The 20,871-nt window shown below is 40.8% G+C and overlaps 2 protein-coding genes across 8 annotated transcripts in view; one reads left to right on the top strand and one right to left on the bottom strand.

The window, feature by feature from the left end:
* LOC105464631 (membrane-spanning 4-domains subfamily A member 4A-like) overlaps positions 1-20,871 on the bottom strand; it is a 356,637-nt gene that overhangs the window by 106,539 nt on the left and 229,227 nt on the right. The gene's annotated exons all lie outside the window — the stretch shown is intronic.
* On the top strand, positions 1,529-20,097 carry LOC105464628 (membrane-spanning 4-domains subfamily A member 6A-like). Of its 3 annotated transcripts, XR_011610538.1 has the most exons (8): positions 1,529-1,697; positions 4,327-4,487; positions 6,422-6,556; positions 8,920-8,976; positions 11,450-11,555; positions 13,851-13,951; positions 14,739-14,894; positions 17,942-20,097. XR_011610538.1 is itself a non-coding variant. In XM_071074538.1 (7 exons), the coding sequence occupies exons 1-7, from the start codon at positions 1,586-1,588 to the stop codon at positions 14,788-14,790; spliced, it is 666 nt and encodes a 221-aa protein (XP_070930639.1). In that variant the 5' UTR covers positions 1,529-1,585; the 3' UTR covers positions 14,791-17,935. The 3 variants fall into 3 exon arrangements, 2 of the variants coding, with proteins under 2 accessions (XP_070930639.1, XP_070930638.1); XM_071074538.1 differs by lacking the exon at positions 17,942-20,097 and having other exon boundaries at positions 11,450-11,497; positions 14,739-17,935; XM_071074537.1 differs by lacking the exon at positions 17,942-20,097 and having other exon boundaries at positions 11,450-11,656; positions 14,739-17,935.

Here is a 20,871-nt window from a genome sequence, read left to right as displayed (position 1 = left end):
CTTTTCTAACAGAAAAGGCAACTTAAAGAGCCAGGCTGGCAAGCTTTGATGTCCAAATGCTGGTGAGTAGAAACTAGGTCCACCTGAAATGGGCAACGTGGCGATTCCCGCCGTCTTCTCCTTGTCACCACATGTGCCAGTGTGATGGCCACTTCCAGATTACTCACATGTGTTCAGGACATCATGGTGACCCACATTTGCATATTAAAGGACTAAGGTGAAAGGGCAACATGAATGACACCCCTGGTCAAACCAATCCCCTGGGCCCTATGCAAATCAGACACCACCTCTTCCAGCCTCCAATATAACCAACTACTTTTCTGTTCTACACGGGGTTTCTCTTTGTTCGGAGACCCCCTCCCTCTGTCTCTGTATGCAGGAGCTGTTTTCTTCTTTCTCTCTTCTTTCTTGCCTATTACATTATCTGCTCCTTAAAACCACTCCATGTGTCTCCATGTCGTTTATCCAAACAGCACGAGACCAAGGACCCTGGTATTCCTGTATCACTCTCATTTGAAGTATCCAAAGTAGACATAGAATGAATATGGAACAGAAAGTAGGATGGTGGTTACCAGGGACTAGGAACAGGAAGGAGAGGGGTAGTTGTTCAATGGGTGTACAATTTCAGTTTCGCAAGATGAAAAAGTTCTAGCGATTTATTACACAGCAATGTGAACATAAGTAATACTACTGATCTGTACACTAAAAAGTGGTCAAGATAATGAATTATACGTGTTGTATACAACAATTTAACATTTTAAAAATAAAAACTAAAAATTGATTTAAAGAGAATATTGCTTTGTTTCTTGCACACCTGCCTTTACACAGAAGACACAAAACCCTTTTGCTCCTAGGTCAGTGGTTCTCAACATGGATGTGAGGAGATTTTGTTCTCCCTCCATCAAGAGACATTTGACAATATCTGATGATGTTTCTTGTTCTTACGCATAGGGTGGGGTTGTGCTGGCATAGGCCAAGGATTCCAGTAAGCATCCTACAGTGCCCAGGATAGTCGCCTACCACAAAGAATTACCCCGTCCAAAATGGCATTAGTAGCTTATTTGAGAAACCTGTCCTAGCTTATTAATCAGAATGTGTTATTGATAAATAATATTATTAATCAGAATGTGTTATTGGTATATAACTTCTCCCTTCTAGTTAGGTTGGTGGAGCTCAGACTCTGGAAAAAACTGGGAATGTAAAAGGCTGAATGAGTGTAAGCTGAAAGACAAGAGGAATCTTGTTTGGAACTTACTGAAGCCAAAATGGAAAAAAAGGAAGGTTGGGGGAGGAAAGACAGTCAAAAGACCACTTTTAGGTCAAATTCTGTAGGGTTCTGTGCTAAGCACCTTATACCTGTTGTTTCACATAATCCTTAAAACTCAGAAATCATTTTAAATTAAATAGCACAGACTGGAGAGGGAGTCTTTGCTTGGGTAGGCAACTTTAACTGGTTTATTAGCACATTCCCCGGAAGGGAAAGGGGGTGTGATTGCTCCTGAAGAGAGACCAAAAGAGCTTTTAATCAAAGCTCAGGAGGAGAGCTGCATTCCACTGTTTCACAGATGCTGTGAGGGTGGCAAAGATGCAGGGCACCCACCGGAAACACAGCCGGCACTCTGTGAAAGGGGAAGGGGCACCAGGAGCGCGGGTGAGCGAGGCTGGAGGTGATTCTGCCCCTTCCCCAGGCTTTCTGGGTGAGTCCATTCCCCCTCTCAGACTCACTGTTAGAACTCAAGGCAAGCCAATTACATTTCGTAATGTCTGTGTCATTCTGATGCTGAGAACGAATCCAGCCTTCTGAATGGTGTTTCTTAACTCCTTTCTTCAACAGAAGAGTTAATGTGTGGAATTAAGTGCAGAACCCATGGCCCTCTGAGGTGACGGTGATGGTTCAGGTTGTGTTTCTGGGTTCATTCTGGCAGCTCCTCCAAGGAAAGGAGGAAGGAAGCTGGCAGGGTGGGGCTTTGCCATCGCCCTGGCTAGCTCTGGTTTCCTTGCCTGATACATTGAGGTCAGCTTCAAAAGAATGCCCAGTCAAGGGTTTAAAGGGCACAGTGGCTCTGTCCTCACAAAACCAGCCTGCATATGAGTTTGCTGAATTCATTTAGGTCCTGCTGAATCTTTCCCATTTGTTCCTTCTCCATTTCAATATTTCAATACTTCCCTAGAGGGGCCCAACCTTCCTGGAGGGCAAAGATGTTGCTAGAGAAAGAAAGCAGCCAGAGGAAGAAGATGACTTTAGAGTAGGCAGCAGTTGGGCAATGATGTTGAAAGGCTGCTTTCAACCTGCCAAGAGCTTGGGGAATTAGAAAAAGAAAAACAAAACTAAAAAAACAAACAAACAAAAAAATTTTTAGGAAAGCTTTTTCTGTGTTCTATATCACTATTATTAGCTGTATATTACTATATATTATTATATTATTAGCTATGTATTAGCTATATATTAAATGTTAATTAAAAGCAATATTGTCATGATTGCTGTGATTATTATGGTTACTTATATACGATGGAATATTGTTATTTATCTATGTTATGATGACTAGCAATATTACTTTTATTAGTTACATATGATTGAAAGCTTCAAAGCGGCATAGGCTTTTTATAAGCATTTTTGCTCATGTTTATGACAATTCTCCAGTGTTGGTATTGCTCCTCTATTTAACACATTAGAAAAATGAGGCTCCAAGAACAGACTGGACGAATAACAGGGCACTTGTAAGTCTCAAACTGGCAATTCACACATAAAGCTCTGTGATGCCTGAACTCTCAGTCATAAGTTGGTTCTTTTTGTGATTTTCCTGAAGTTGCTAGAAGTTTATAGAAAAGGAAGTGCAGGCATATTTCACAAATTTACAACCTGTAAGTTGCACATCCTGTATGGCTGCAAACACTGGAATAAGAAAGGGCTGCTGACTTTCAGAAGATGAAGGTATGTAGAAATCATTGATGGGACTATCTGAGAACCCAGACAGACTCTAGCTCCCTCCTGGGAGTTTCTGAGGACTCAGCTGGAACCAATGGCCACAGGTAGATAATGCTGAAAGTCTTTTCTCATCTCACCGTTCCCTGGCTGTGACGTCATTAGAGGAGTAATTTGACTTGAAACTCATTGACAGCAGTTAAGAGACACTAGAGCACTTTGGAAATAGAGTGGGCAAATGGGAGGAGTATCTGGTTTTAACTCTGTTTCTTCTGAATTCTAACTGAATGATGTTTGTGAGTCACTTACCTAAGACTGTGTAATTAATGGGAGCAGAGGTCTTGTCTCTTCAAATGTTCTTAGGCCATTTGCACACTGGGCAGTCTGTGGGCTGAGAATGGTGCAGTGAAAAGAGATCCAAGCTGAGCTCAGCAACAAATACCACAGCCAATGTGGTCTTAATGCTAACCGGAGGAGGATCCAGGATGCGAGCCTATGTGTTATGACTCCAAGACTTGTTTTCATACCTCTACATGTAGCTGCTTCTCCAACCTGAGTAAACTCAGACACGGGCTGGCATTGCCAGGTGGGAAGGTAGGAAGTACCACTACATGTAGCTGCTTCTCCAACCTAAGTAAACTCAGACACGGGCTGGCATTGCCAGGTGGGAAGGTAGGAAGAAGTGGAATGATCTAGAGATTTATGCGGAGGCTTCAGATTCAAGGAAAGTTGAGATCCAAAACTGGCTTTACAACTTCCCAGCCGTGTGAACAGGGTTGAACAATAAGGATAACTGCAAATATTTCTTCAGCATTAACTCTATGCCACACATATATGCAGCATGTATATTACTTGCATTCATAACTCAAACTTTATTTTCAGTGTTCTTATTTATTACATGTTTTTGCTAACTTACTAACATGCAGAGCTGTGGTAAGGATTAAAACCACTGCATAAGAACTAAGAGCATGTCTAGTAAAATATGATAAACATATTTAAGATGAATGCTAATAGACAAAAAAAAATGAGCAGAGTGCAGTTGTCTAAAAAATTCATCAAATAAATGGCAATACAGTTGTTGTCAGTAGGACTGGGCAAAGAGACATTGCTGCATATTGCAAATTTTGTGTGACCCTTTGCCTCTGGACATTGGGGCCTCTCAAGATTCACATTGCTGCCACCCTGTGATGTGTTTATTATCTATAATGGACTGTGTCAAACATTATGGAAAAATCCTCAGGAAACCAAGGTTGTGTAGTTTTCACTGTTCCATACTACCAGTTTCTTTCTCTAACAGACAGGCCAAGTCTGGACTAACTGGCAGAAACTGACTTACCAGTTTTGCAGCCAGAACCTGGGAGCTCTGTAGTTTTTAAGAGCTGAATCTACTTTTTCTTCCATAGTTGGCAACACCATCATGACATCACAACCTGTTCCCAATGAGACCGTGATAGTGCTCCCATCAAATGTCATCAACTTCTCCCAAGCAGAGAAACCCGAACTCACCAACCAGGGGCAGGATAGCCTGAAGACACGTCTACAGGCAGAAGTCAAAGTTATTGGGGTAAATCTAATTCAGAACATGTTGGAGAGGGGTTGGGGGAAGCGGGAAGAGATGATGTATGTCTTGGGACTGGTCATCTGTCCTGAGTGTGGAGACCCTTAAGTTTTACCAGAGGGACTTTGGAGTAGAAGCCATTTGGAGAAAACTGTCCCAGAACTTTTCCACAAGAGGTTGTCTTAGAAATGTTTTTTCCCTTATTCTGAAGATGAGGAACTGATTTTCTGTTGTTGTCTTTGTCTTGTTGCAGTACAGTGCTTCTCTATATTTTCTTTTACAAAAGTAATGGTGGTAAATAATTATACACTGTATATACATTTTTCTGTATTTCACAACTGCATGCTTAATAATCCACACTGATTCTTTGCAAGGAATTTTTCCCTTACTGTAAACTACAGAAAAAATCTACTTTCTCTCCCTCTTTTCTCCTTACCTTTTTGAGAATGGAAATGATATTCACCTTTTGTTTGTCTGTTTCTCCTCTCATCCAGAGTTTATTAAAGAAGCTGTATTGCATGAAGGGAGGAGAGAAAGAAGGGATCTATCTTGGATTGGGAGGGAAACGCAGAGTTTTGGTTTCTAGAATTGCCTCTGCACTTATGTGATCTGAGGTGAGGCACTCCATTTGACTGGATTTCAGGGCCTGGTGGGACTGGTTTCCTTGCCTCATGTACTATCACATGGGTTTCTGTGAGGCTCATGTGACATAAGGTCTAGAAAACTTCTTGGTAAATGATAATAGAGCTGTGAATCTCTGACGTGGACGTCCAGGAGGGAAACTACCTCCTAAGACAGAGCTTCCGTTAGACGTGAGAACATGCAGTATTTGGTTTCTGTCCCTGTTAGTTTGCTAAGGGTGATGGCTTCTGAATGATGAGAACACACGGACACATAGAAGGGGACAATGCACACTGGGGCCTTTCGGGGGGTGGATGATGGGAGGAGGGAGAGGATCAGGAAAAATAACCAATGGGTACTAGGCTTAATACCTGGGTGATGAAATAATCTGTACAACAAACCCCCATGACACAAGTTTACCTATGTAACAAACCTGCACTTTTACCCTTGAACTTAAAATAAAAGTTAAAAATAAAAAATAGAGCTTCCAGAACTTCAGCTTTTGGTTTGTGAACTGCAGTTTCCAAGGAGGTGACCAGAGGGGCAAATTCCATGGCCAGTGGAGTCTGGGAGATGAGGGGAAGGACTTCTGAACCGCCAATCCTTCAGAGAAAGTGAGGGCTTCCAGGTGCCCCCCGTTCTCAGAGAGGTAGAAAGAGAGTTACTAGTCATGGACTCAGAAGTCCTGAGAACTGGGAAAGCAAATCCCAGCAGCTGCTCTGAGCTGGAAGCAGGCGCCATGAGCAGACCAGGGCCTGAGAGGCAGAAATGCAGACGCCTTCCTGAGCACCTGCCAGACACCGAGACTGTGGCTTCTGTGGCAGAGCCGCACACCCTCCAGGGTGTCTTTTCATGTTTCTCACTCCAGAGTTTCCACAGGGTTTGTATCCTCACTGGGATCCTGCAGAAGGCGATAATGCATTAGCGCCATGGGAGAGGCAAAAAAGTCCTGTTTTTTTGTTTGTTGTTTGTTTGTTTTTGACATGGAGTCTCACTCTGTCACCCAGTCTGGAGTGCAATGCCACAATCCCAGCTCACTGCAACCTCCGTCTCCCGGTTCAAGCGATTCTCCTGTCTCAGCCTCCAGAGTAGCTGAGATTCTAGGTGCACACCACCACGCCCGGCTGATTTTTGTATTTTTAGTAGAGACGGGGTTTCACTGTGTTGGCCAGGCTGGTCTCGAACTCCTGACCTCAGGTGATCCACCCACCTTGGCCTCCCAAAGTGCTGGGATTACAGGCGTGAGCCACCGTGCCCAGCCTGGCCATGTCTTTACAAATGCTGGTTTTAATCCTCAATCTTCCTTTCTCTTTCCACAGACTATCCAGATCTTGTGTGGTGTGAAGGTATTGAGCTTGGGAATCATTTTGGCATCTGCTTCCTTCTCTCCAAATTTTACCCAAGTGATTTCTACGCTGTTGAAGTCTGCTTACCCATTCATAGCACCCTTGTTGGTGAGTAGTTTCTGAGGAGGGAAGCATGGGGCAAAGAGGGGAGGGAGATGTCAATAGCGTAAACTCTACACCTGCCACCTTGCTATGTTTGATCTGCCGGGAGCAAGGAGTCGATGGTGAAACTTGCTCTCTTGTGTGTGTAGTTCAGGGAGGATTGAGTGGGGTAGGATGGCAGGGCGTTCCTGATTTTACATCAATTTCTTATCAGACTCAAATAGGCATTTCTTTTGAAGATCATCTTATTTTTCACCTTATCATCTTGAGCTATGATGAAGCTAGTGACTTCTCTCCGGGTTTAGGCAAAACATTCATGAATTAGGATAAAGTTGGGAAGGAACTTTTTATATTAAAAAAAAAAGCATCAATGGAAAACATCATACACTCACAGAGAAACCACACAGATGCTTGTGGGACCATGGAGGAAGGGGAACTGACACCTATGAGCATTTTGAAAATGCTTTTACTGCATTGACGGATTCCCAGGGAAGGCTGAGCAGATGTCTGTGTCCCAGTGATGGGCTGGAAATTCCTCTGAAATAGCTGCAGCTCTGGGGTTTCAAAACGACTTAGTAGTCCTTTTCTCAAAGAACTGCTTTCTCTTAGATTGAGGCTTTCTCATAATTAAGCTTCTCCTTAAAAGATGTTTTTTCCTTCAACTTCCTGCACCTCAGTACCCGTCATTAGCCCTTGTTTTACATTTGTTTATTTGATGCATCAGGAAGTTCACCTGTTTGTCTATCATATCCATTTGTCTTCTTTTATTAACAGAAGTTTCATTTGGATTTGGATCTCACCGGTTTTCCACAAATGACATTTTTCTATGTCAAGATCCATGCAAGGCTACTACATTACACTGCATTACATTTGGTCATGATGTCTCAGGCTCCTCTAGACCTTCTCAGATTTTCCTTTTGCTTGAGGACTTTGGTAGTTTGAAGTAGTACTGGCTGCGATTTTTATAGAATGTTCCTAAATTGGGGTTTGTCTGATATTTTTCTGATGTTTAGAAAATGGTGCTTTACCTCTGCTGTCCTCAGCCAAAAATTCACCCAAGTCTAAACATCAGAAAAATATCAGCGTGTTGTCACTGACACAATTTACCTTGATCATGGAGCTTTACTGAAGCCAAAATGGGGAAGAAAGGAAGGTTGTGGGAGGAAAGACAGTCAACAGACCACTGTTGGTTTCTCCTCTGTAAAGGTTCCTCCTTTGTAAAGTGACTACTACTAACTACTAAAGTTACTATTGCTTTCTCCGCTGTAAAGTTACTAATTCTTTCCTTCCTCTTTCTATAACCTATTCTTTAAAGGCAAGTCACTAAGCAGAGTCCACCTTTGAAGAGGCATCTAGTCCATATTTTATAGACTTGGCATTTGTCTATATAGACAAGTAACTAAATGCCTGGGTTACAGGAATCACAATTTTTCTTTGGTGTTTGTCCCCCTTTCTTCTAACTGTCAAAGAATGTTCTGTTCCTTAATGGCTCTAAATCTGTAGATCATGAATACTCTAGAGGATGAAAAAAAATTTCTTTCATTTTGTAAACACAACCTTGAAAGTTTCTGCCATCCATTCCTGTCTTTCCTTCTGTTCTCCTTGACCATTTTACCTTAGCCTGGGGAGCCAGCAATGTAAGATCCATGTCTCTGACCTCCCATATCTGTTAGCTTTTCCCGTCTTTTATTTTCTTTTAAAGAAGACCTAGTAACAACACTTTTCTGCTCTTCTAAAAAATTGAAGAGGAGGGAATACTTCCAAACTCATTTTATGAGGCCAGCATTATCTTGATATCAAAGCCAGATAAAAACATTACAAGAAATCTACAGGTTAATATCCCTAATGAACATTGATGCAAAAATCTTCAACAAGATCCTAGCAAACTGAATTCAACCACATATTAAAAGGATCATTCACCATGATCAAGTGAGATTTATATCAGAAATACAAGGATGGTTCAACATATATAATCAAATGTGATGCATCACATTAATATAACGATGGACATAAACCACATGATTCTCTCCAATTCTTTTCTCTTTCCATACCATTGTTTTCATGTCCTTCTCTAAAGAACATCTTAAGCCAAAATTTTCTCATTTCATTAAGAAAACGAATATTATTTCCTGGCTGTTAAGATCCTCATTTTGTTTATTTGGATCTATTTCTGCTATCTTTTTTTTTCTGTTGCTATCTGAAAACTATAGGGGCAAACAGGATAAATCTATGTCTTTAAATGGATATTACCTCATTGATCATTTGTTCCCCAGGGTTTTTCCCATGAGTTTTCTATAAATATTGTGGTAGTAACATCGCAATTACTCTCTACATGGAAACTGACCTCATCATTTTCTCTTTTATCTCAGTTTGTCATCTCTGGCTCTCTATCAATTATCACAGAGAAAAGGTTAACCAAACTTTTGGTAAGTATAAGAACTATAACCCACAACCCAATGGATCAAAATGAAACTTAGACAGAACTCGTTAAGGTCAGTCTTTCTACTTTGAAAAGTTGAAAACTCAGTTCCAGAGCAGTCAGTTGTTAGAGTTAGGAGCCAGGCCTGGAACCTCTGTGTCCTTGTTCAGAGCACATTTCTCCAATTATTGCACCCTACATCAAAGTCTGCATTCAAGGAATTATAATATCCCTTCAGCCAGTGTCCAAGAATCTATCACAGAAAATTGTGCTTATTTATGATGCTGTTTTGGTGACAATTGGCCTTCAAATTTAGGTTTTCAATGGCAAGGGAGCTGACAGTGTTATAAAGAGGCCTATTTGTTGGGGTTCACTGTTTAAGCCCAGGTGTTACCACCCTTGAAAAAATCGAGTCAACGTGCTGTTTATGTGCAGTACTATCTCTCATTCTTTCATCTATCTCACCAGAAAGATAATACTTTTATTTTGTTTGAGTATAAATTCTTGCACCCTAAAAGTTGTCCTTAGTCATTTGTATTGGCTAAGAAAAAAAAAAAAGCTTTACCTGCCTTTATCCCTTATTCCAGCAAAAACTAGAGTTGGAAGTGGTAGGGAGAGAAAAGCTGGATTATAACAAGAAGTGTTTCTTGTCTGTAAAGTTTCATTAAGTCTTCACTCAATCCTATATCCCTCAAAGGATTAATGTTGGAGATTATGTTAGAGAATGTCATATCATTTAATTGCACAGAAACTCAATTTGGAAACTCTGGCTACAAAAATCTCCCAAAGCCAATGAGGAAGTTAGAGAGAATGCCCAGAAAAATGCCAGTTGTTTTTCTTTCCCTCGTTGGTATTTCATTATTATTTGGAACCCTCAGTTACGATCCAGACCACTAGATCTGTGCTGTGCAATATAACTGTCTATGATGGAAATGAAATGTAACTTTCTATGATGATGGAAATGCACTACAGCTGCACTGTACAACATGGCAGTCACATGTGGCTATCGACAATGTGAAATATGGATAGTGCAACTGAATTTTAAATCTTAATTAATTTTACTTCAAATATAGGTTGCCCATGTGGCTACTGGCAACCATACTGAGTAGCCTCATACAAGAGTAATGTTTCCAAACTTCTAGGAGGAAATATATGGGCCTCTTACTCCATAGAACAATCCCACAATGAACATGCAGGAAGCTCAAGGATGCAGGATGTGGTCTCGGGGTGGGCTCACACTCACCAGAAACATCGAGGCTTTAGTGAGTTCTACTCTTGTCACACATTGTACCAGCCCTTTTTGAGACTGAAGAAGAGTGCCATCTCGAGACAAACCTAGCTTATTCTAAGAAATATATATTCTAGGCATCAAGACTACTACTGGCTACTAGGAGGCCCAAGAGTATAGAGTCAGTCATTATGTTGGGAAATTGGGGTCCCAGAGCATCAACTGGTGAGTTCCTAAAAGAAGAAGTGCCCATATCGGATTAAATAACTCTCTACTGCATGGCTGTTGGGTTTGCCCTGGAGCCTGCCTACCTGTAACTATAGCTTTCAGAATGCTCTTAGCTCAATTCTCTTTTCTGTGTGAGTTGGAGTAAAGGAAGTCACTTCTGAGGTCAGTTTATTTACTCCCTTCGTTTCACAAATGTAGAAATGAGAACCAGAGTGCAAACTAAAACCAAGAAACTGACTACCCAAGGGAACAAGCTGGGTCAAGTCTATACTGTGACCTCAATTTTCTGACATACAATCTAGACCTTTTTCCTGTACTTCCCACTGCCTCCCACACATTACACCATCCTTGGGCCTGCACCTAGACCTCTGCCCACAGCCACCCCATACTGCACTCAATGTGGCCAATCAATGCCTGCCCAGGTTCCAGGGCCTGCCTGAGACTCAGAACCATCCCCTCACTCATCCTTAAGAGGTGTGCTTTTGAGAGAGGCAATGGGCACTCATGCGTGAGCTATTAGGTTGGTGCAAATATAATTGCAGCTTTGCCACTGAAAGTAGTGGCAAAAACCGAAATTACTTTTGCACCATGCTAATACACCATCCACCTTTTCTGTATGGTTGATGCTTGCACGAGGGATTTCTGAGTTGGCCAAGAGAGAAACTGCATCTGGTACATTGCCACCTTTGCTTTTGGTCACACTCATAGTAATTTTCCAGGCAAGCCTAGTGGAGGCCCTGCTATCTGTCCCAGGGAAAGAATTTAGGAGAGTAACATTCTCTATCACACCACTGAGGTCCTGTTTAAGGGGAACCAGTTCATATATTCATTCATTCAGCCAAGTTTTACGTTGCAGATTCTGAGATTTTTGCTGGGCAATGGAGAGGCATACAGCAAGAAACGATCCTTCCCAGCCTTCCTGAGGGAGACAGATAAGGGAATAACTTGCAATGTAATGGCAAAAAGGGGTGAGAGAAATTCGCAGCTCATTGGGAATGATCCTTAACCAGCATGTCTCTTTCAGGTGCATAGCAGCCTGGCTGGAAGCATTCTGAGTGCTCTGTCCGCCCTGGTGGGTTTCATTCTTCTGTCTGTCAACCTGGCTGCATTAAATCCCGCCTCACTGCAGTGTGAGTTGGACAAAAGGAATATACCAACCAGACTTCTTTCTTATGATGATTATAATTTGCCTTACACCACGGACTGCTACAAAGCCAAAGCCAGTCTGGCTGTAAGCATTTTTTAGATGGGGTGTTCTAATTTTATGAGGTTTCTGAAAGCCTTGATTTCTTATTATTCCTTCCTTTGAAAATCTCTCTGTTAATTCTGGTTCGGGCATATGGAGGAAGGCCAGGGTTATGTAAATCAAAGGAGGACTGCATGGATGAGATTAAGGGGATTACATACTAATAGAGTGGAACTGAAAATGTCAAATAAGGTTGATGATGAAAAACTAAAACTTATTGTTTGTAGAGTTTCTTAATTATTAAACTAATCTAATTTTGGAGGCATAAATTACAAGTTTGTCAAACTGAGAATGTTGGTACATAGAGTGGTGAATTCAGATTGGCAAACAGAGCAGAAAGATCTGGGTGATCAGAAAATGCCAACAAGGAAATGTGGTATGTGTGTGTGGTAGGGGGTCAGTTTGGTCTAAAAAGACATCAGACTAAAGACGAAGAAACAGAATAGGAAATAGGGGGTTAAATGGTAAGGGCTTCTCCTTCTAATGATTACAATAATGAATAATACTAATCAGGTGAGACGGTAACATTATTATTGCTTTTTGTTATAGCTGAAAGAAGTGTGATACATTAAATCAGGAGATAAGAAATACAGGGAGTCACGGGGTCAGGAGATCGAGACCATCCTGGCTAACACGGTGAAACCCCATCTCTACTAAAAATACAAAAAATTAGCCGGGCGAGGTGGCGGGCGCCTGTGGTCCCAGCTACTCGGGAGGCTGAGGCAGGAGAATGGCGTGAACCCAGGAGGCAGAGCTTGCAGTGAGCCGAAATTGCACCACTGCACCCCTGCCTGGGTGACAGAGCGAGACTCCATCTCAAAAAAAAAAAAAAAGAAATACAGGGAAATGGAGAGTGTAACTGATAATTATTGCAGGAGAATTCTCTCTTTGGAAGAAGAAAAACAATTAAGTTTGGCTAACAGAAATAGTATGTCTGAAGTTGAAAGATTAAGGGGTATGTGCATGGTCAGCAATACACTGAGAGGAAAACAGGCAACATAAAAGTAAAGAAGTTGCAGAATATTTATTGTCCTGCAATCATAAAAATGAGATCAGCCAAAAATTCAGCTGGAAGATGGACGCATAGAAAGGTCTGGTCAAAATCATGCTTGTACAGCATCCATTATAAAGTAGGCCTTCCTCCCAAGGTAATGGTATAATGAGGAAAAAGTGCATGCAAATGAGGCCGACAGTAATTGGCACAAATTAACACCGGGCACAGCCAATTCTACCTTGGGAAAAATTCTGGAGAGAAATTTGAGAGAAATTTGGTAGTGATAAAGATGATGGGATGATTTTACATTGGAAATAAGAGAGCTTCTGTTGAGCTTGCTTGCTGGAACTATTTCTAAGGTAATGGACACAAGGTGTATCTTCTCTTTAACTGTGTGCAAATACCACAAAACAAAAGTTCATGTGATCAAATTATCTCCCTTTATTATCAGATGGCCAGTTCTACACAAAGAATGTCTCAGGACAGAAATGGTAGAACCCATCCTTGTGAGTTGATGTTGGTGATTAGCAACTCTGACAGTTTACTACCTTCACGGTTTTTTTCCAAGTCTTAAAGCCACCAAATAAATAAATAAATAAATAAGATAAAAAATAAACAACAATAAAAATAAAAAACATCCAAAGGGGTTCGGAGACATAGACAGGGATGTCAATACTGAATTTTACAAAGGGCTTACACAGCCAAAACCTCCTTGATCCTCACAAATCTCTGAGAAATAAATGTTAGTAGGCATGTTTGATACATGAGGAAACAGGAGCCAGAGAAAGAGAAAGACTTGTCCAGGCTTACACAGCTACTCAACAGTAAAGGTGAGACGAGAACGGAGCTGCTGATTCTCAGTCCTGGTAGTTATTACACCACTCTGCTCTCTTACTGAGTGAACAATGTCATCACAACTATCTACGTCTCAAAGAAGTAAGACACAAGAGGATGGAGTGGATTAGTTGATTTAGTTACTACTCATCTTCCCTTCTCAAGCAAATGAATGAGTGAAGGAGTTGAATTAAGACATTTGTGAGGAGGAGCAGTTTTGTTTTCCTGATGGTGTCGTTACTTCATTCTCTAACGGTTGAGGTGGTCTTCTTCTCTGTGGTCACCTCTCAGCTAGGCATGAAAGCTTCGGCTGACCCAAGCACCACCGATATTTTATTTCTTGACTTTCAGGGAACTCTGTCTCTGATGCTGATTTGCACTCTGCTGGAATTCTGCCTAGCTGTGCTCACTGCTGTGCTGCGGTGGAAACAGACTGTGTCTGACTTCCCTGGGTGAGTGCGCTGGCCAGCCTCGCTTAATCTTGCCTAGTGTATCTTATCTCTGCACTGTGTTGAGTACGTCACCAAGAGTGGCAGAAGGAACAATCAGCCAGTCATGAGATACACATGGGAGGTCGTTTAAATGGTGATGGAAGACAGAGAAGAAAAGCAGATGGCAATTGAGTAGCTGACAAGCTGAGAGTTCACTGGATATGAAAATAGTTCGAATGAGAAATCAACTGGTTCAATTTCCCATTTTGTCAATGAAAGGAATGAGACTCTGGGAAGTTAAATGACTTCCCTGGCATTATACTATGAGTTTGTGCCTGTGCTGAGGACACTAGAACCGGGCTTGCCTCCCTTCTAAGCAGAAACAATTTCTGCCACAACCCCTAGTCTCTTTAATAGTATTGACTTGGTAAAGGGCCTTTACACATGTGACTGGATCCAGTGAATGTCTTATGCTCTGCTTTTCCTTCTGGTGATTTTAAAATTCTTTTTCCTTTTAAAAGATATATTAAAAATGTACTGTTGAATCAAATTCCAAGAGATACCACCCCTACGGACTTATGGCTTTTTTAAACTGAATTTGAAAGCCTTGATTTATCCAGAATTTTATTATAGAGAATAGAATGAAGACTAGACTGATAAATTGCAATTATTTGAAGAACCTAGTGATCTGTTCTACTTATCTTGGATTAGCTAAGAATTCTATGTATACAGTTGGAAAAATGGCATATATACATCTATCTTGAACCTGAGTAAAGTCTGAAGACCTAACATACTTTGTTTCTTCTAGAGTGTGCTTTTCCTGCCTCACAGTTACTCCTGTCCCCAAAGATGACTCATGATGCTGGATATGAAGAGCTATTGACTTCTTGGGGAAAAAAGGGAGAAATTATAATTGGAAAGTTGATTTTTATGATAATATGGAAAACCTAACCATTATAAAAAGGTGAACTTGAGTTTCCTAAATGTAAGCATTTAAAGTAATGAATATTTGTTTTAAAAAAGTATTTCACTGTCATTTATGATATGTGTTCATTGGGGGATCTCTTGGTTTGCCTGATATTGACTTCAGCAAAAGCGCGGGGCTGTAAATTACCATTTACTAGGCTAGCCAAATAGTCTTAGACATGTCCCAGAAAACTAGGCAGAATGATGATTCAATGGATCATGGTGAAGCAAAGGATACAGCTTTTTCTTATACCCCTCAATTGTCAACAGGAGTTAACTGATTTGCTGTGGTGCTCAGACTCTTTTGTCACAGGCGCTACTGATTTATCCCATGTATTTTACTCATTAGTGCATAAAGGCAAACCCCATAATGAAGTCTCAGAGTGTTTGAAGGTAGCTGGCTTCAAAATAAAATCTTTGAGTGCATATTTTATTTTAATACTTATTTTGTTGTTTTTTCCTTTAAACACAGAATAAATCAACAATGACAGACATAAACCCAAATTTTAACTCAATTTTCTCCTCACCAATATTCAAACAAAACTAGTGAGTGAACAAATGCTAACCAGGAATACTTATCTGTTATGAAGAGACAACCAGTTCATACTTATTTCCTTATTTCAAAATAAGAAAGACTAATTGTTCGAGTATAAATGTTAAGCCTCACCTCGCTCATGCACGCACACACACACGTGTAAAAAAGTATTTCAGTTTTACATGAGCTCCATTTCTTTGAAAGATGTTGTCATATTTCCCTTGCTCTGACCCTCTATAGCAGGGGTCATACTTCATGCTCAGTGTATCAGATATCCTGATACTCAGAGAGTTTCTCTGCTCTTTTTTTCCAGTCTCAAATGGAACTGTCAGTTTCTTTGATTTTAGCTTTATCTTTAAATTCTGATTCATTATGTCTTCTCCCTGTCCTTTGCACCCCCCACTGACACACACCATTTCTTTCATTTATTTGCCTATTGTGGACATTCAACTTTTATTGATACTTATTGGATACCAGACACTATGCTTGATGCCAGGGCTACCAAAGTGAATAAGATACATGATTAGGCTTCAAGATATTTATAGGCAAATGAGGAAAACAGAGATGACAATGAAATTAAGGATATATACAGGACATTAACTGTTACATGAGCACAGAATAAAGAATATCATCTTCTGCCTAAAAGAATGTAAACAGGCGTGTGTGAGAGAGAGAAAGAGAGAGAGAGGGAGAGAAAGAGAAAAGACAGAATGTCCTTCCTTTGAAAATCCACCTCCCCACTATTAATCACATGGTGCCACCTTCTGCCAAGGAGAGGACCACTGAAGCATTGTCATTTGTCTGGGATAATACCAGAGGTTCATTGTCTCATGCCAAGAAAATTGAAGACATGGACACACAAGGAGTGAGTTAAGAGCAGAAGTTTAATGGCTAAAAGAAAGAAGAGAGCTTCCTCTTGCAGAGGAAGGGGTCCTGAATGGGTTTCTGGGTTTGGGGCAAGATGAGGTTGGTTTTATAGATGAGTTTGAGGAGGTTGTGTCTGATTTACATCAGACATAGTAGATTGGTTGGACCAGGTGTGCCATTTACATAGCATGGGAAGTGCTGGCCATCCCACCCTAATATTTTATTATGCATATGGGGTCTCCACCTGGCCAGCACCATATTGCCTGCTTTTTTGTTGCACACATGGTAACAAAGAAAAGGGAAGAGGGAACCTCCATGTTTAATATACCTGGCTTCCAAGTTCCCCTTTCTATTGGCACAGCTGCTGGCATTCACCTTTGCAAGCTTCCAGCTTGCTTATCTATTCTTGCAGCTTGATTTTTCAGGCTGCTTTTGCTAGACAAGAAATGATTTGGGGGCTGCGTTTTAATAAAAGGAAAATCTTACTGAGAACTCCCTTACCCTCACTAGGTGCTTAAATAATTTCTTTTTAGCTCCTGTATTATTTCTCCCCTTAGGAGTAGTAACCCTAATTGCTGTTAGAGGGTGTTGGATAATGGCTCTTTCTGGCTACTTCCTGCTGAAAATGGGGCATCGAGTGGGGACAGCAGCTAGGGCTCCTCCTGAGTTCAATCTAAGTGTCCTCAGAAGAAAGGCGTGTCCATGTGTGGTTCTGCCTGCAGCACCATTTAAAGTTTGACTGCTTCTAGGCCAGAAGAGATAAATTTTACAAGAAAGTTTAGAATACAGGGTTTGAATATGAGTGTTAAGATTACCATTATTAGTAGGGGTACTATAGGCCATAACCATGCCAGTAGAGTTTGATACCTGTTAGCCATTTTAATGGATTGTAATACTAGTCTGCCTCCACCAGGTGTCGCTTACTTTACCAGAAGTGTTAATATAAAAGCAATATTTTTCTTTGCATAAATGTCATTGAATTGGGTGGCTAGAGTAACTTTAGTGTTAACTTTGGCAAAAGTTTTCCAGAAATTATTAATTCTATTATAAAGATGATAATTAGGCAGAATATTACAGCAATTGGAATTTTCCAACCGGAATTGCACATTGTAGGTGCCACAATGCATAGTTGTATTGCAAATAGTAGAGTGCATATAACAATTCCCACAAAAGGGGTGTAGTAGATAATTGGCAAAAGTTTTCCAGTAATATTAATTCTATTATAAAGATGATAATTAGGCAGAATATTACAGCAATTGGAATTTTCCAACCGGAATTCCACATTGCAGGTGCCACAATGCATAGTTGTATTGCAAATAGTAGAGTGCGTATAACAATTCCCGCAAAGGTGGTATAGTAGATAATTTCTATCTAAAACTTTTACTCACCAAGACAGAGAATTTCTCCTTGGGGTTCTATGAAGTTACAAATGTAATCCCATGCATAATTAAAATCTCCCTGCAAATGTGTGTTAAAAAGAAGTTCTAATATCTGGTGGCGAATCCCGAAAGGAAATGTCGAAATGACACAAAGTATCTGGTGAGGTAAAGGTGGGACTGAGTAAGATGGGTAGCCCTTACTTGTTTACTTATCTTTTCTGATTTTCAGCTTAAGATCTCTTATTTTTTGTCATTGATATCCAGGACGTTCCTCTGGGCTGTCAGGGATTGCTCTCTCAGCTTTCCAGGCTTTGACTGGAGTGTGATGTGTCCAGGAATTAATACCTGTAACTTTTGCTGCTGAGGGAGTTGAAAGAAGAACAGTGTAGGCCCCTTCTCAGCTTGGGGTCAGGAAGAGAGAGAAGGGAGAGTTTCACCAATACCAAATCTCCTGGGTTAAAGAAAGGTAATCCTATTTCTCGGAGCTGGACTTTTGCTAACTGTGTCAATTCCTGCTGGAAAGGAGCCAGAGAGGTTACATGCTCAACCAACTCAGAGATTTCCTAATTTAATAGAAAATCATTGGTAAGGAAAGACCATCCATACAGCATCTTAAAAGGGCTCAGACCTAATTTTGAAGGTGTATTTCTTCCCCACGGTAAGGCTATGGGGAGAGGAGTAACCCAAGGAAGGTGAGTCTCTTGGGACAGTTTTCTGAGCTGTCTTTTGATAATATCATTTGTTTTCTCTACCTTTCCTGAGGTCTGGGATCTCCAAGCACAATGCAGATGATACTGTATGCCTAGTGCCTTTGAGAATCCTTGTGTGACAGCTGCCTTAAACAAGGGGCCATTGTCACTTTGGAGGTACTTAGGTAGACCAAAGTGGGAAGTTGTTTCATTAACTAACACTTTTATTACCTCAGATGCCTTTTCCGTATGGCATGAAAATGCTTCTACCCAGCTGGTGAAAGTATCTCCCCATCCCAGGAGGTATTGGATGCCCTTCATCTTTGGCATGTGGGTGAAGTCTGTCTGCCAGTCCTCCCCTGGATAGCTTCCTGTTCTTTGGGTTTGAGGAGGAAGGAGCCACCTGTTGAAGGGATTATTTTTAAGACAGACTTCACAAGCATTAACAACCTGTTTGGCTGTTTTTGGTAAGTTCTCTCCTGAAAACAATCTCTCGGCACATCGGTAAGTTTTATCCTTTCCCGAGTGAAAAGCTTGATGAAAGATTTTAAGGACTTTCCATTGACTGGAGGCTGGCAACTGGAGTTTGCCATCCTGACTGTAGCCATCCTAAGGGCTGGAAAGTATACACTCGAGAAGTGGCCCATTCTATTTCTGCAGGGAAGTACTGAGGTTTAATTTCTCTACGGGGCCTTCCCAGATTAGAGGGGCTTGAAGTCCATAGTTGTCTTGGGGTTTCCTTGCTGCTGACTTAGCTGCCTGATCAGCCAACCTATTTCCTTTGGCTACTTCATCTTTTCTCTTTTGATGTCCCTTACAATGCATCACTGTTATCTCTCATGGAAGGAAAACTGAGGATAAGAAACCTGCTGATTTCCTGGTGGTATTTTATAGGAGATTCATTAGCAGCAAGAAAGTGCCTTTCCTTCCAAATGGCACTACGAGCATGGAGAACTAAGGAAGAATACTTGGAGCCAGTGTAAATGTTACCTACCTTTATTTTGCTTAATTTAAGCAAAATCAGTTCAGTTAATTGAGTGCTTGTGGCTGGAGAGAGACACACACTTTCAAAGACGTCATTTACAGTGACTACTGTATATCCTGCCTTGTGGATTCCTTGCTCTACAAAAGGACTCCCATCTGTGAAGAGGGTCTGGTCGGGATTTTCTAGGAGAGTTTCCCTGAGATACTCTCTGGCTGCATAGGTTTGTATTATAACTTGTTCACAGTCATGTTCAGTTTCCCCAGCTTCCGCTGGAAGGAAAGTGGTTGGGTTTAGGAGAGAACAAGTGTTTAACTCAACCGTGGAAATCTCTAACAGCAGAACCTGATAGTTAGGGAGCCGGCTGTCTGTTAGCCAAAGGCTCCCCCTAGAGGACAGTAATCCTGCCACATTATGTGAGGTGTGAATCATTTGCCAGGGTTAATTTGGTGGCTTCTGGGACCAGTAGGGCCACTGTGGCAATGGCTTGGAGGCATGTGTAAATAATAGTTCCCCCCAACTGCAACTAAGGGGTTGAGAAAAATATTAGATTAGAATTTTTCCTGAGATGCCCCTCACATTCATGCTATGGGAAGAGGGGAGGCCAGGATTAGAGAGGAGAAAAGATTTCTTTCAATTCACCCAGAGTGCAGAGAATGGGGTGGGGGTGGATAAAAAAGTGGAATAAAATTAGGATGTCACAAAAAGCACTTTTTGAAATTAAAGCACTTTAATATTATCTTGAGAATCAACTTATGATAAGTTTTTAATATTCTCAATTAGAATAAAAGATATTTTAAAAATTTAAAAATTAAAGCATGGTGAGCAGAAAGAAAAATATACCATAAAACATTTAAACTTTGATATGTTAGTAATCAAAATAAAATTGAATACAGAATACTTACTATTTAAAATAAATATTAAATATATTAGAAGAAATATTTAAAATATACATACAAAATTAAACAATGACTAAATAAATAAAACACTATGCCCTGAGAAGTGAGTTATGTGATACTAAAAAATAGACAATTGAAATATTCAAAATATTCAGAAGATTGTTTAAAAAAGGGAATGCTCACAAATTTATTTTAAAAGATTTTGATCTAAACCAAACCAGAGCAATAAGAAATGGGAAAATGTTCAGATATTCTTCGATCTCTGAAAAATCATATTTAAAACACAAGGAAATACGATCTCACAGTGTAACATATATCATTACCAAGGTGTAATTATACTGAGAATGTATGGGTGTTTTAATAATATTTCACTGCAGACTTCAGAGGTAAGCATGATAAAGAAGGCAATCCTGTAGAACTTAGTGAGGGAGAGGGGCACCACGTGGCCACATTACTGCAGACCCCGTCCCTCACAGTGACCTGAGAACAGCCACCACCAATACAGTAGAGCACATGCACAGGCAAGGCCACCTAAGCTCCCAGCTGTCTGCCATGCAGAGATGGGCCTGGTTTACAGACAGTCCCACTACTGAAGAGAGCTCTGTCCTTCTGCTATATTGATGG

The sequence above is a fragment of the Macaca nemestrina genome, chromosome 12 (assembly GCF_043159975.1).
Source record: "Macaca nemestrina isolate mMacNem1 chromosome 12, mMacNem.hap1, whole genome shotgun sequence".
NCBI classification, from domain to species: Eukaryota; Metazoa; Chordata; class Mammalia; order Primates; family Cercopithecidae; genus Macaca; species Macaca nemestrina.
This window is presented reverse-complemented; position numbering and strand designations above follow the sequence as displayed.

Excerpts from the sequence above, each read along its gene's own strand:
- LOC105464628 (XM_071074537.1), top strand. The coding sequence starts at position 1,586 with ATGCAGGGCACCCACCGGAAACACAGCCGGCACTCTGTGAAAGGGGAA. Across the intron at positions 6,557-8,919 it reads CATTCATAGCACCCTTGTTG|TTTGTCATCTCTGGCTCTCT; the intron begins GTGAGTAGTTTC and ends CTTTTATCTCAG. Across the intron at positions 13,952-14,738 it reads ACTGTGTCTGACTTCCCTGG|AGTGTGCTTTTCCTGCCTCA; the intron begins GTGAGTGCGCTG and ends TGTTTCTTCTAG.